The sequence below is a fragment of the Ailuropoda melanoleuca genome, chromosome 8, assembly GCF_002007445.2.
Source record: "Ailuropoda melanoleuca isolate Jingjing chromosome 8, ASM200744v2, whole genome shotgun sequence".
NCBI classification, from domain to species: Eukaryota; Metazoa; Chordata; class Mammalia; order Carnivora; family Ursidae; genus Ailuropoda; species Ailuropoda melanoleuca.
This window is the reverse complement of record NC_048225.1, coordinates 30,907,511-30,921,744: the sequence shown is the minus strand read 5'-3', so window position 1 is coordinate 30,921,744 and position 14,234 is coordinate 30,907,511. Positions and strand designations below refer to the sequence as shown.

General features: G+C 34.2%; 1 protein-coding gene across 1 annotated transcript in view; it reads left to right on the top strand.

The window, feature by feature from the left end:
- The window catches only part of CNTN5 (contactin 5), a 1,363,322-nt gene that overhangs the window by 1,230,679 nt on the left and 118,409 nt on the right, over nucleotides 1-14,234 (top strand). Inside the window, exon 16 of the mRNA XM_034666129.1 lies at nucleotides 2,522-2,642. Within this exon, the coding sequence (XP_034522020.1) occupies nucleotides 2,522-2,642 (121 nt within the window). The remainder of the gene's footprint in view (nucleotides 1-2,521; nucleotides 2,643-14,234) is intronic.

Genomic DNA, 14,234 nt, shown 5'->3' with positions numbered 1-14,234 from the left:
TCTCTCAGGAACTGCATACTGTGGACTGAGATTAAGTATAATGGGTTCCCACATGAACTCTTCTTGTTACTTCTCTTGAAAGATCAGTAAATCTACTGAATGGGTAATTTAGGTTTGGTGTTCACAATCCATTCATTTTACTTTTAATCTTTCCTGTTTAGAATTGTAAAACTATAGCATAGGTATGATCCAAAAAAGAAGGGATGAGTCCAAAATGAGACAATTTCAACTCCTCAGTCTTGACATTGACAGAAATGCAATAAGCTATAGACTTTTTATTCCTGATAGATAGTGGTGGAGCTTCAGCAGTTAATAAAGTATTGCACACTATTAATTGCAGGAACCAAGTGAAGGACAGCATAGGAAAGATAATCCATACCTTAGCCTCCTGAATTCCTTGAATCTTTATGTGATTTTCAATGAAGACTCATCTTAAACTCATTAAGCTTTTCTTTTACAATAATTCAACAGAAAGGACAAAGATTTGATGACTTTAATCCAGGACAAAAAGAAATCAATAATTTGGGAAGAAAAGTTCTGGAAAATAAGACAATTATTTAATCACAAGAATGTGATTTTATAAAATAATTTTTCAAAAATGTGACCCTGAAAAATGACTTATAATCATTATGTTTTCCACTCTGAATCACCAATCAGTTTGTGATATTAGAAAAATAGACAAGCAGGGGCGCCTGGGTGGCACAGCGGTTAAGCGTCTGCCTTCGGCTCAGGGCGTGATCCCGGCGTTATGGGATCGAGCCCCACATCAGGCTCCTATGCTATGAGCCTGCTTCTTCCTCTCCCACTCCCCCTGCTTGTGTTCCCTCTCTGGCTGGCTGTCTCTATCTCTGTCAAATAANAAAAAAAAAAAAAAAAAATCTAAAAAAAAAAAAAAAAAAGAAAAATAGACAAGCAAATAAAAAGACAACAAAACAAAAAACACCAAGCACAGTCTTTCAGAAACATTATTCACATTCTTTGAAATAATTGTTATGACATTTTAATGCATTCTCACCATAAAGCATTCGCTTGCAAGTGACTAAATCAGACTATGTCTTAACAATTATTTCATGAGAGAAAACTTGAATACTGTTAGAAGTTCTTATCTTAAGACTAATAGAAAGCGAAAAAAATGAAATACCAGAAAGAAGTGGTTTAAAACAGTATACAATTAAGCATTTCATTTAAATAAATACACATAGTTTGAAAAGTAAAAACTTCCAATGACTTGACACACTTTCAGTGAATTCTAAGGAAAGAATTTCTGGAAATTCTCACTTTTATGGTTTTTATATAATCCATTGGTCTGTATCAAAATAAAGGCAAGCAACTAAACTTAAATAATTACTGGGATACTGCCTTCTAAGGACAAATACACCATATTTTTTAAGGTAATTCACCTATTCCATCAAAAAATAAAATATCTCTAATCTGAAGTGCTTCTCTTTGGCTTGCAATAAACCTTTCATATGCTCAACTACTGTTAAAGAGAAGTGTTGAGTTCTTTGAAAACATCATGTCAAGCTATATGCATCTATGCTCATTCCGGCAAATTGTTTTTGATTGCAACATGAAAACTGAAGAGTGTATTAGAGTTTTGCTATGTTGTTATCCGAAAAAATACCTTATAAGTTGTGAATTCCAGATCTTTGGATGTTCACACACACACACACACACACACACACACACAAAATCTGTCTTTCCTGATAGAGTAAATGAAAGCCAAGATTAAGTAAATGAAAGTCTGTACCCGTCATTCTAACATGTAGGATCATCACTAATCCCGTGAACTGATACATCTAAAAGATATTCCCCCGGTACTTATTGATCTCCTTAACTGCAGTTGTTCTTCAACTGTGCTCTAATCATAGTGCTCCCAACAAGAATGAAGTGTTTCGAACGTCCTTTGTGTTTCAAAGCTACATTGATTAACAGAAATTCAGGCTGACCCTACTCCCTGGTGGTGGTAGTTATGGGAGGAATAAATATTTGCTAAGTAAAGACACATGGCTTTGGGACCAGCAATCTTTCAACTAAACACTCTCATTCTGTTGCCTACAATGTACTTTAAAAAAGTAATCATTCCATAAAGCTGCACAAGATAATCTTTTGACTGCTATATTCTCATAATTAATTTCCATAAGTTGTTATTCCTTTCAAAACTATTGTCTTGCCACAATATAGGCCTGTCTCTGAATGTCAAAGTGATAATTTTGACTCACTGATTATTTTTCCTATACTTTTAAATATATGAATGTTTATGCATATTTAAATATTTCTTAAATATTATAGCTGCTAAATCATTATATGAAATATTAAATGTTCAAACTCTCATTAGCAACTGTCGAAAACGTAACTTCCATGTGTTCTTAAAATAGGGCATGTTTGATTTCTGTATTGTTGTCATACTAATTGTAAGGACAAAATGGGCCCTATGACTGAATGTACAAAATTCCCCTTAAACCACCTTGAACTAGGCAGATTTGCAACATTTTAAACTGGCACTTCATCCCTCTTTCAGCAAGCATCCTCTGCAGATTTAATGATCAGGAACATCCTTCTGATGCATGCTGGGAGATATGGCTGCAGGGTACAGACCACAGCAGACAGTGTGTCAGATGAGGCAGAACTTCTTGTTAGGGGTGAGTATGCTAATAGTGCAGTCTGAAGATATGATCACCATAAATTATCATGCAAAGGAATTTAAATGCATGGACTTGGAGCACATCAGTACTGTGCATTTTACTTTCAGTTTTACAATATATGTCATTTTTGCTTGACCTTTTGCCTTTGAAAAGATTACATGGAAAACTGCTTCTTAGTAATAAACAAAAGCTAGGTGTAAAACACCTTCAGTAGTAAGTGGTCACTTAGTGTTTTACCAACTTATTGCCAAACAGAAATTTTAAACCGTTGAGCCACAGATACTTGGACTATAGAGATAAAATTTGTTTGTGTGTAGATGTGTTTTTCAAATGCAAAGCTAGTGGAATGACTAGGCATTTTTTTTCCTCCACTAACTTCTAAATTCTGCTTCCCAAAACAGGAAAACTGCATGCCTAATATGGTGGCATTTGCAACTGTTCAGTGACAGGGGTTTTTTAAGTCTGAAAGTGTCAAACAGAATCTGTGAATAAATGACAGCTAAGTGGTTTCTACTATGAACTGGGCTGCCAAATTCTGCAACCTTATAAAGTTACATCTTATTTGAATTAAGTAAATGAGTACAGCACCAATTTCTTTGAGCACATTATTATTCCCTGGTATGGGAAATACAGCTCCTAGCATGCATATTCTTTCTCTCTCTCTTTCCTTCCTTCTTTCCTTCCTTCTTTCCTTCCTTCCTCTCTCTCTCTTCCTTCCTTTCTCTTCTTCTCTTCTTTCTTTTCTTTTCTCTTGAGAAACAATATACCTACAGAAAATTCCACAAGTTATTTGTGTACAGGTGTATAAGTCAATGAAAAATAAAATGTGAATACACCATGAAACTAAATTCAAGACAAGAAGTAGACCATTTCCAGAATCTCCCCTAGTACCTCTCCTTTTTTGATTTTAAACAATTACATTTTGAGTGATGTGAGCATTGTATGTTAAGACTCTTTGCATGATCTCTGCGAATAAAAATTCACAATCCATAACAAAAACTTTTATTTTAGATTTACTTGTCTTTTATCTACTTGAAGTGTTTTCCAATCATAATTTTAAAAAATTCATTAATATTATAAAAAATCTTCAGTGGGAAACATAAGACATATAGTAAGCTTCATCATCTCTTTGTTTTAGTTTTATGTATTATCAATGGTTTGTTGATTTTTGGTAGTGCATCTGTCATTGATCCAAGTAAAATATTGTTTTAAGACAAGTGTGTATCTGAGTGAGTGGTACTTTGTTCATTTTTGGGTGTGTGTGTGTTCCTGTTCAAATAGTTATTTGAACTTTTCTCCAAATTTATATCAAGAATGTGTATCTGTATTAGCCTTTTAAAAAACATCAACCCTTTAAAGTGCTCATCTTCTCACGATGTTCCATTTAGGTAAAAATTTTTCCTTTATGCCTTTTGAAGTTATAAGTCTCATGGAATTACAAGCCCTATATTGCAGTCAAATTTATGGAAAATTGCCTTCTTCTCTTGCTGTGGTCTGTTTTAGATTATGTGTATTTATTGTGTAGCCCTTGTCTAGTAATTTAGAATGATCCTCTTAAAATTGGAGCTTTCCAAATGAATAACACAATGTAGAAGCAGATAACAAGAAACTAGGTATTTTTACAGGGTTGTGAGGGGCAAATTTAAACCAACATTCTGCTTTGTAAGTAAAATTAAACTCAACAGGGTTTAGAACATAATTCAGGTTCAGCTTTTTTGTGTTCTTCTCTTTTAGCCTTTGGCTTTATGCCTAGGAGAAGATAAAATGCATAAATGTTGAAATTGCACTTGAAAAAATTTCAAACAGGTTGCTCTTGTCTGAATATTCACATAACATTCACCTCAAGCTTTCATTCAAAGTCAGTTTGATCAAGTCACCAATGTTTTATTCTATAGTTGTTTTACTTTTCTAAAATTAGTAAAAATAGCTTGCTTCTTCTGCCTGGTTGGTCTTAGACAGATTTAAAAACTTAACTAGGGTTTTTGGTTCTTCTTTTTTTAATTTTTACTGTTTTTGTTAAGTTAACAGCTCCTGGTAATTGAAGGAACTTGAATGCTTGACTATTGCTGTTTTTCATGTTGGCTTGTGAAATAATACTCAAAATAGTTTTACCTTGCCATTCTTTCTCCCATTACCATTCATTGATTTATAAATTTGGGAATTCTAATAGTACAGGCCACAGGACCAAAGCTGAGCATTTTAAATGGAGTTTTTTTAATGATGGCTACAATCCCAGCAGCAGAATCCTTAAAGTGCATTTATTCAAGTATGTGTCACATAAAAATGGGAACAGCAAAAACAATTCCATCATACATCTTCCTATGGAGTACCATCATTGGATTGTCTCAGCAGTTCACTTTCCTCAATGTTGAGCATGAGGAGCTTTCTTGGGTGGCAAGGGATAAATTTCTATAACCTTGTAATTCTATTTTAGTGGGGATTTAAGAGACTAAAACTCTGTGTTCCCCAAGACGGATGGAAACTACTTTTTTATCATCTCCTTTCCCATTAAAGATAGCCTATGAAATTCTTTTGTGCATCTTACCAAGTCCTGAAATTTTCCTCCAGGCCTCATAAGGCCATCAGATTGGAGATCAGGTGTGCAGCCCTAGGACCTCATCATTGCCTGACTAGAATCTGAGTGTTCCTATCTAGTAATGCCTCCTGCTTCTCTTCCCATTCACTACTTTAAAGCTGTATTTCCCCCAAATGCTTGTTTCCACTAGTGCTTCATTTTGCTTGTGAATGTCAGTTCTATTATTCACCTCTTTTCCACTATTTTTATCGTTCTCCAAAAATTGAATTTTCCCATCTATAATCATCTGAAGCATAAAATCACTTGCTCTCGCGTATTTAATATTCAGTGAAGCAGCACCACAAATAATTTGGAGAGCCATAATAGAAGTAATGAATATGTTAAAATAAATTATTTTGCTGAAATACAAAAGGAAGTTAAAGCCACACCTGGACATCTGTGCACAATTCAAGTCACTTATTCAAGTGTGATACAGCAACAAAACAGAAAGTAAGGCTAGACAATGTTATAGGGAACCTCTTTACAGATAGATAGAACTGTATTTTGTTATATAGGGCAAAGGAGATTGATCATTAAAAGGTAACACAGGAGGATACATGTTTTGTAAAGAACTGATACGCCCAAGGAATTTGAGAGATGATCAAACACAATATTAAAAACTCCAGAGAAAGGATTGTTAGTTTTTTGTTATTTTATTTTACAAAAACAAATGTTAGAACTATGTTTCCCCAAGCCAATGTAAGAGTAGGAAACTATCGTGGTTTAAAGACCTAAATGTGTTTAGCTGAGCTGCGGTAACTGGGACCGGAGCATGAGTTCTGTTTATTCTGCCCAGAGGCAGAAGAAAGAGTTTAAAAATTCACTTCTTCATGCAAATTTTATATTCATATTACTCTGTTTATTAATACAAAACAGTAGGTCAAGAACTCTTGGAATAGTCAAAGAATAATCAATCCTTTGGCTTCTCCTGAAGGCGTACCCTATATGCTCTCCTTTCCCGAAACTTGGACAATTTTCATTTCCTGTGTTACAGCTTACGGAATGAATCTGATGTTTATTAAATTGAATTTGAGAAGAAAGACTCCACCTTAGGATATAACTTGTTGAGAGATATCTCACGGTTTTTAACCACTCACCTCTTTTTATTCAACTTGGTGTTCAACCTGTCTTTCAATTTTATTTGCTTTAAACTTTCCATCAATTCAATTCTATTTATTCTTTTCAAGAAAGCTTTTTTCCTTGAATATTTTACCTTTAATCTCGTGCAACCCACCTAGTCACTTTTCACTGCAAATCTAAAACTATTACAAGTTTGACTATTTTGTTAATTAAGTCAACAGGTATATATTGATAATTTGGTATTCATTTACTCACCCATTCATTAGATACCTGCTCTGTATCAAGCTCTATCTAGACACGTGGATGGAAAGATGAAGGCGCCAAAGTCTCAGCCCTCGGTGTGGCCCTATGGCCACTAGTGTGAGAGGCATCTTTGGGAATGACATGAGAAATACTAAGAAAGTAAATCTCCCTGGATAAGTTTCAGTCTTTTAGGGGAAATAATGCAATACTAGGAGAAAACACAGGCATAGTTACAAGACTACATAATTTGTGGGAAGCAGTGCAAACTAAATATGCAGACCCCCTTGGTCAAAACTTCTAAAGAATTTCAAGAGAATAACAGCAGAGCACTTATTCAAGTATGGGGACCTCTAAAGTAGGGACCCTGAGTGACTGCGCAGGTAGCACAGCCATGAAGCCAGCCTGCTATAGCTGTTACATTATGTAGTACTCTACAAGAAGAAAAGTACCTTAGGATACTAAAATATCTTTATTTTTCAATTACAACAAAGTTGTCTAAATGTTTTCTTGGCTATAAAGTTAGCATATTAGAACCTATTCAGAGGTTTTATCAGCTTTTTATATGAAATATCTTTTAACTATTCTACTCCATTCTGAAAGATTTTGTTTATTGTGTTAAAGTAATCATTAATTCATATTTCTATTTTAATTTCCACCAAAACCTCTTATCATCATGTGGTAGCTGGTGTTACCAAACTAGATGATTTAAATCTCATCAACAGCAGAGACTTTACATTTTAGCTACTTGTGAAGTGTTACCTGTTTTGTTTCGTTTTGCTTTGCTTCCAAATTAACCCAAAGATATCAATTATTACTTGATGGAAACCAGTTTGGAAACTTTGGATAAATTCTGTCCAAATTATAATTTTCAGTGATTCTCACTAGCAAAAGAGGAAAGTTTGAGAATTCTCTACTTTTTGCCCTTGGAAGGATGCAAGTACTATAACTTTCCCAATACAAAGGGGAATTCAAGCTAGGTGAAAATCTTGAACATATTTCTATTTTGAGTTTCTGATTTGAGAAATAAGGAGTATTAATGTGCCAAAATGCTCTATCTTTATATATCTCATAGAACTATCCTTGTGAACCACATAGATTTCAAACTGAAATAAATGCTTATCTTAGCACTGGCCTAGTATAGCATCTTGCCACTTCTGAAAGTTTCAAGCTTTAAAATGTACAAGTATTTAACACAAGCATCTTTTGGAAGACAGAGTTTGCATAGTTTTTCTTCCTCACCATTACACAATGACCTTGTACTTGGAGATTGCACAAGCCTTCATATGGTGGAGTAATGTTTTGGACTCAAGAGTCTCTACTAAAAAAAAAAAAATCTAATGGAAAGAAAAAGAGCCAGTAGTCACAAAAGCAAAGCTGACTTTGCCAACATTTGGGGATCACAGGACAATGACAAATGTTTTCAGTGTAATTTCAATCTTAATTAATAGTAATAGTAAATGAATTTGCCAATAATTTATGTTTTAGAGCAGAATGGAGGTTACTCAGTTCATATATTTGCTTTTGTAACAAATTATCTTTAAAATAGATATATAAAATATCTTCCATCTTAAAGAAAATCTCATCTCATTCATGCAGTGTCTTATTGAAATATCCTACAGCACTGGGAAATTTTAGATCACTACTATCACTAGTATTGGATAAGATTATTTAAATAACTTATACCAATGACTTATTTTTCTAGCTTAGAATTTTTTAACATTAACTTTTTTGTTAAAAAAGTTTGACATTAAGCTTTTTTTTTGTTTAATCATGTTGCTGTGAACCACATTTAGTTGGTTCATTGAAGTGATAGCTGAAGTGACTTGATTGATGGAAATGATTGAAGCAAAATGAATAAATCAATTGTACAACCAATTGATGGAGACTAAGTTGTATATTTTATTCACCCAATGAGTGTCAAGAACTGCTAGAAGCTAAGTTTTTCTTTAGGCACTGATAATTTCTGTCAATTGACTTAGACTTTTGCAGGTTTCTTGATAGGAGCATTTTGCTATTTTGAAGCAAGTACTCTGACTTCACTGCCATTTTGAGAAAAATCTAATCAGCTGGATTTTATATTATACATATTATATACATATTTTTGAGTCACAAACTGTATTGTGATCACATTTCACTATGTATTTTGTCCCACAGACTAAGCTATTTTTCTTACATATCCATCCTAATATAAAAATGACATTTACTATTACTTCACATTTACATAAACTTATTGAGGTAAGTTCTTGGTGCGTGGGTTATGTTTTAAGTGCTGATTTTATTCATTGTTTAGTGAGTGCCTACTATATGCCAGGACAGTTCTTTTTTTTATTTTAATGTTTTTTTATTATATTATGTTAGTCACCATACAGTACATCCCTGGTTTCTGATGTAAAGTTCGATGATTCATTAGTTGCGTATAACACCCAGTGCACCATGCAATACGTGCCCTCCTTACTACCCATCACCAATCTATCCCATTCCCCTACCCCCCTCCCCTCTGAAGCCCTCAGTTTGTTTCTCATAGTCCATAGTCTCTCATGCTTCATTCCCCCTTCTGATTACACCAGGACAGTTCTAGTATGCAAGAGGGAGAACTGTGAGATGGGATTGGGTATAAGTGCCTTCTAATGACATGGTAGAGAGCTTAACCTTTATGCTGACAGTTATGGACATCTATAAAAAGACCAATGCAGGAAGGGGACATGACTAGATATACACTTTAAGAAGATCATTCTGATAACTACAGAGGGTGTTTTAGAGGAGAGTGAGACCATTTGTTGCTAATAGACCAAGAAGGAAGTTATAGCAGTAATCATCACAAGAAATAAGAAAGATCTGAAAAAAGGCAATGATAATGGAGATTAAAAAAGAGTGTACATATTCAGAAAATAAGAAGGAGACAGAATCTATATAACTTGGTAGCTCACTATCTATGAAAAATGAGAAGGAAGAGTCAAGAATGAATGCCAATTGTGATGCTTAATTGAGGGATCAATGGCACTGAGACCATACATTCTGGTTAGACCAAGACAGTTCCAAGTTAAACTAGGAGTGGCAGAGTATTATTAGTGAAACCCTTTCACTCTCAAAATTGTCCTGGTTTAGATAAATTATGTGGTCATCCTAATGAGTGATCATGCTTTTCATGTAGTCTGGAAGGTAAGGAGAGAAGTAGATTGGTGGTAAAAGAAGAGCATTTAAGATAAGGCTCTCCAAAAAGAAATACTCTGTAAGCAAATAGATTTGTGGCTATGGACCTAGGAAAGAAACGCCGAAGTTAAGATGTAGATTTGAGCACAATCAGATGGAAATGAAAGTACAGAGAGAGCATATAAAGAATGAGAAGAGAAAAACACTCAATATAGAACCCCAAAGAAAACTAAAGTTGAAAAGGAGAGGAATATACAAAGATTGGGAAGTGGCTGCTGGAGACAGCAAGCTACTAGGAAGAAAGCCAAGGAAATCAAGTCATAGGGACAAAGAGAAAAGGGAATTTCAGGAAAGACAAGGTAGGCAACAGTGTCAAGTACAAGTAAAATAAGAACCAATATCTACCATTAGGTTGAACAATTTGAAATCAGGTGATGGGACTCCGGGAAACAAACTGAGGGTTTTAGAGGGAAGGTGGGCAGGAGGATGGGCTGGCCCAGTGAAGGGTATTAAGGAGGGCACATATTACATGGAGCACTGGGTGTTATATGCAAACAATGAATCATGGAACACTACATCAAAAGCTAATGATGTACTGTATGGTGACTAACATATAATTTTTTTTTAATTTTTTTAAAAAGAAAAATAAAAGAAAGCAGTTGATGACTTTGGCAAGGGCAAATTCAATGGCATGATGGGTGTAATAACCAAATTACAGTAGGCGGAAAGAGGCAAGCAATGATGTATAAAAGGAAACCATGGGCTTTGAAGTCAGATAGACCATTTCACATCCTCCAAGCTCTTACTGGTTTGTAACTTTGGACAGGTTGCTTATCTTTAACCTTGCTCACTTGTCACTCTTTCATTAAACACTGATTCATCAAACATTTATAAAGCACATAATATGTGGCAGGCACTATACTAAGAACCAGCTAGCCATGAACAACTTGTGTTCCTGACATGGAAGATCATGTCTTTTTACAATATAATATAAGGAATGCTGTTACAGACGTATGAGCAACACATTTTGCTCTGATCATAAACCCCATTAATAATAACAAAAAACAAGGATTTATTAAGGTTTTCCTACATGCCAGGCACTGTCCCTCTATGAATTATTTCACTCTATCCATTTAGCATATCATATAAAAACAATGAGAGGAATACTATTTTTAGTTCCAATTTGCAGATAAGGATACTAAGGCTTAGGGAGGTTTAGGACTTGTTGAATGTCACCCTAATAAGTGGAATAGTGAGTAGAGTCCAGGCAGACTAATTTCAAAGTGAGCATTTTAAATTGTTATACCACCTTCCATCATCAATTGCCAGATTTTTTCATTTTATTCATTATTGTATTCCCTGGACCTACTTAGTTCTTGACACAATATAGTTCGTGACGAATATTAATAAATATTTGTGGAAGGAAGGTAGAAAGAAAGAGAAGGAAAGGGCAAAGCAGGAAGGAAGAAAAGAAGGAAAAAGTAAGGAAGAAAGGGGGAAAAGAAAGAGAAAGAGAAAGAAAGGAATAAGGAGGAAGGGGAAAGAAAAGAGTCCTATTAGAAGGGATGGAGTGACAAGCTTTACATAGGAGTCAGAGAATTTTTATAGTGAGCTGGATTAAAGTCATTCTTAAGGTAAAAAAAAGAACAGAAGATAATCTACATCATCTTGCAAATAAGCTCTTTTTCACTTACATCTGCCTCTAAGGGTAGGCCTCATGCTCTCTAATCCTCTAAAGTTTCTAATCTTTGACCACATGACCAGGAGGCTCAACATTACTGATCACCACTTTCTGTCTTATTTTTTGCTCTAAATGACCACTAAGCTTACTGACAAGGCTGAACTTCCTCTGACCACCATGTCTTGCCAATCATATAAGATGTCAAATTCTAATGATTATTTTCTCAGGACATCTTGTGGGACTTCTTATCCAGACACGCTAGGCTTTGATAGAAAAGAATCAATTCTGGACAAAATGTCACCAGGAATATAAGCAATAATAAAGAAAGAGACCTCTTTTTGCGTGATATCTTCTCATTCTCTCATTTTAAACCTTCTTATGATTGCCACAATTATGAGGGAAGAACAAAATTCCCAGCTATTATTGACCTTCATTTCAATCCTTGCTACTGGTCTTTCAAACCTTTTATATTCATTGTTTCTTACCCACTCATATGTAAAGTATGCCAAAAATCATGAAAACAAAACAACACAAAACAAAAAAAAATGGTATTTGGTGTTCAGAAGTTTGTTCTTAAACTAACCAAACTAACCAATATTACTTGGGCTAAATATTGGAAGTACATTTTACCTGTGTTTATTTGTTTGAATTGTTTGGAAAAATCATCTACTTACTTTTCATAGTTTTTATAGATATAGGACTAAACCAAACAACAATCCTTTCTAACATGTGACCTTTTAAATTTCCTGAATGCATTTGTTTTCTGTGACTGTTACCTAGATTGTTTTAGCATGTTTTTTTTTCAGTATTAGGTAGTAATTTGTTTTCATGTAAAGCCTAGAATACAGAGTTTCACAAGCCATATAGATACTACATAGCCCTTCTTTCATAATCTATATGCGGTCACCAAGAACCTAAGTTTCAAGCGAAAGATCTGTGGAATGTCAGCCCAATACTGGTCACATCTCCAAAACAATGGAAAATTGGTAAGTTCACTTTAATCCCTATCCTAAAATCTTGTTTTATTTCAACCTATGTTCCAAAATACTCAATTCTTAATTATTCTCTTGATTTTGTCTAGCATCATACAACACGTAACTGGTCTCTGAATGATTCTTCATTGAACAACACAAAATCCATGAATACTGAACAGAGAGAGGACTATCACCGATTGAAAGAAACTTTTGCTGACTTTTACTGAAGATTAGATTTTGTCCTCCTAAACACCTGGCAAAGGTAATGTCTCCATTTCACTAAGTACTCCTTAATTTGGAATTACAAAGGCAATTAGCTCTCTAATGGGTTAGAACAACTGAGGTGAGATAGTAGGGGAGAAAATGCACCGCAAATGATGTCTGTTAATGCCAAGAAAAAAAAATGACTCTGAATAATTCTTGGTAAAAATCTTTGTTATAAATGTCTTTTCCTCTTTTTTTTCATTTTTCAAAACTAGAGTGTGTCTAACTTTATTGCTTACTATGTATGAGGAAAATCTAATTTGACACCTTATATGTAAAGATTGGCAGTCACGAACACATGGATCCCTACCCTATGTTATTGATTGAGTATATCAGTAGACTTTACCTTCAGAAACTTCTGGATCATTGCTGAAGTACCTAAAAACTGAAGAGGAAAGGGAAAAAGGTAGCTCCCAGCTTTATAAAAAAACAGTTCATTAAAATAGAAAAAAAAACACTATAAGATTCAAACTGGGCAGGTATTGATAAAAGCTGAGATATAAAAGTGACAGCTGCAAGGTTATTTATTGCAGTGAGAAAATAAAATTGCATGAACTTAAGGTATATCAAAAGTAACAAAGAAAGGTTTGCTGTGCTTGCATTTCATTTAGAAAAGAAATATCTTTGGGCAACCAGAGTACTTAGTACTAGACCTAGTTTATAGCTGGTGCTCAATAAATGTTAGTTGAATCTCAATAGCCTGATTAAAAATGACTCAAGTTGTTTAAAACTGCTGTAATAGTAACCAGTTTATAAAGCCAGTACAGTGTAGCATCATAAAAATAACCCAGGCCCAGGTTTCAATTTTACTCCGACACTAGCTGAATAACCACAGGCAAGTCATTTTACCTCTTTTGGATTCTTCATTTGTATAATAGGCATATAATATCTAATTTGCAGATTTAATAGGAGAATGAAATGAGATTTTAAATGGTAGAATGCTTCTTAGTAAATTCAGATATTACTGTTGATATTCTTAATTACAGAAAATTTTTATTTTCCTAATCTTTAGGGTTAAGGAATGAATCTGTACTTTATGTTATATATGGGCAGGAAAATGGTATACATTTCTCCAACAATCAATCCTATTTGATTATCCATTGACTAAAATATCCAATAATATTCTGATTATTTTGTCCATCTTGTCCACTTAGAATTTGATAATACGTTCTAAAGATGATTGGGAACATTTTGACTGCCTCTCCTTCCTCGGGGTCAAAATGGCATGTTGATAGATTTGGCATAATTGTGTTCTCTGCTGGTTTATGGTCATTAGAATAAACTGAAACACCATCAAGACCATCTTAGTATATTCAGTAAGCTGAAACAATGAAATCTTGCATACTTTTCTGAAGCGGGTTGTTTATATTAGCACATATTTACATGCATTGAAGATTCCATTGTGATGGCTTCCATCCTTGAGCAAAATGCAATAGCTATCTTTGTGTACAAAGGAATTTCCCAAATGTGAAATAAATGTTGAAGGGCTTCAAATACAGTTATACAAAAGAATCAATCAAAAGAATAAGATTGAGTCTAAAAAAAAAGTTAAAAAGTTAAATACACAAATTATATTTCATTCTAGAAAAGATGTGTAGATGAACCCATGATAGAATGTTGTA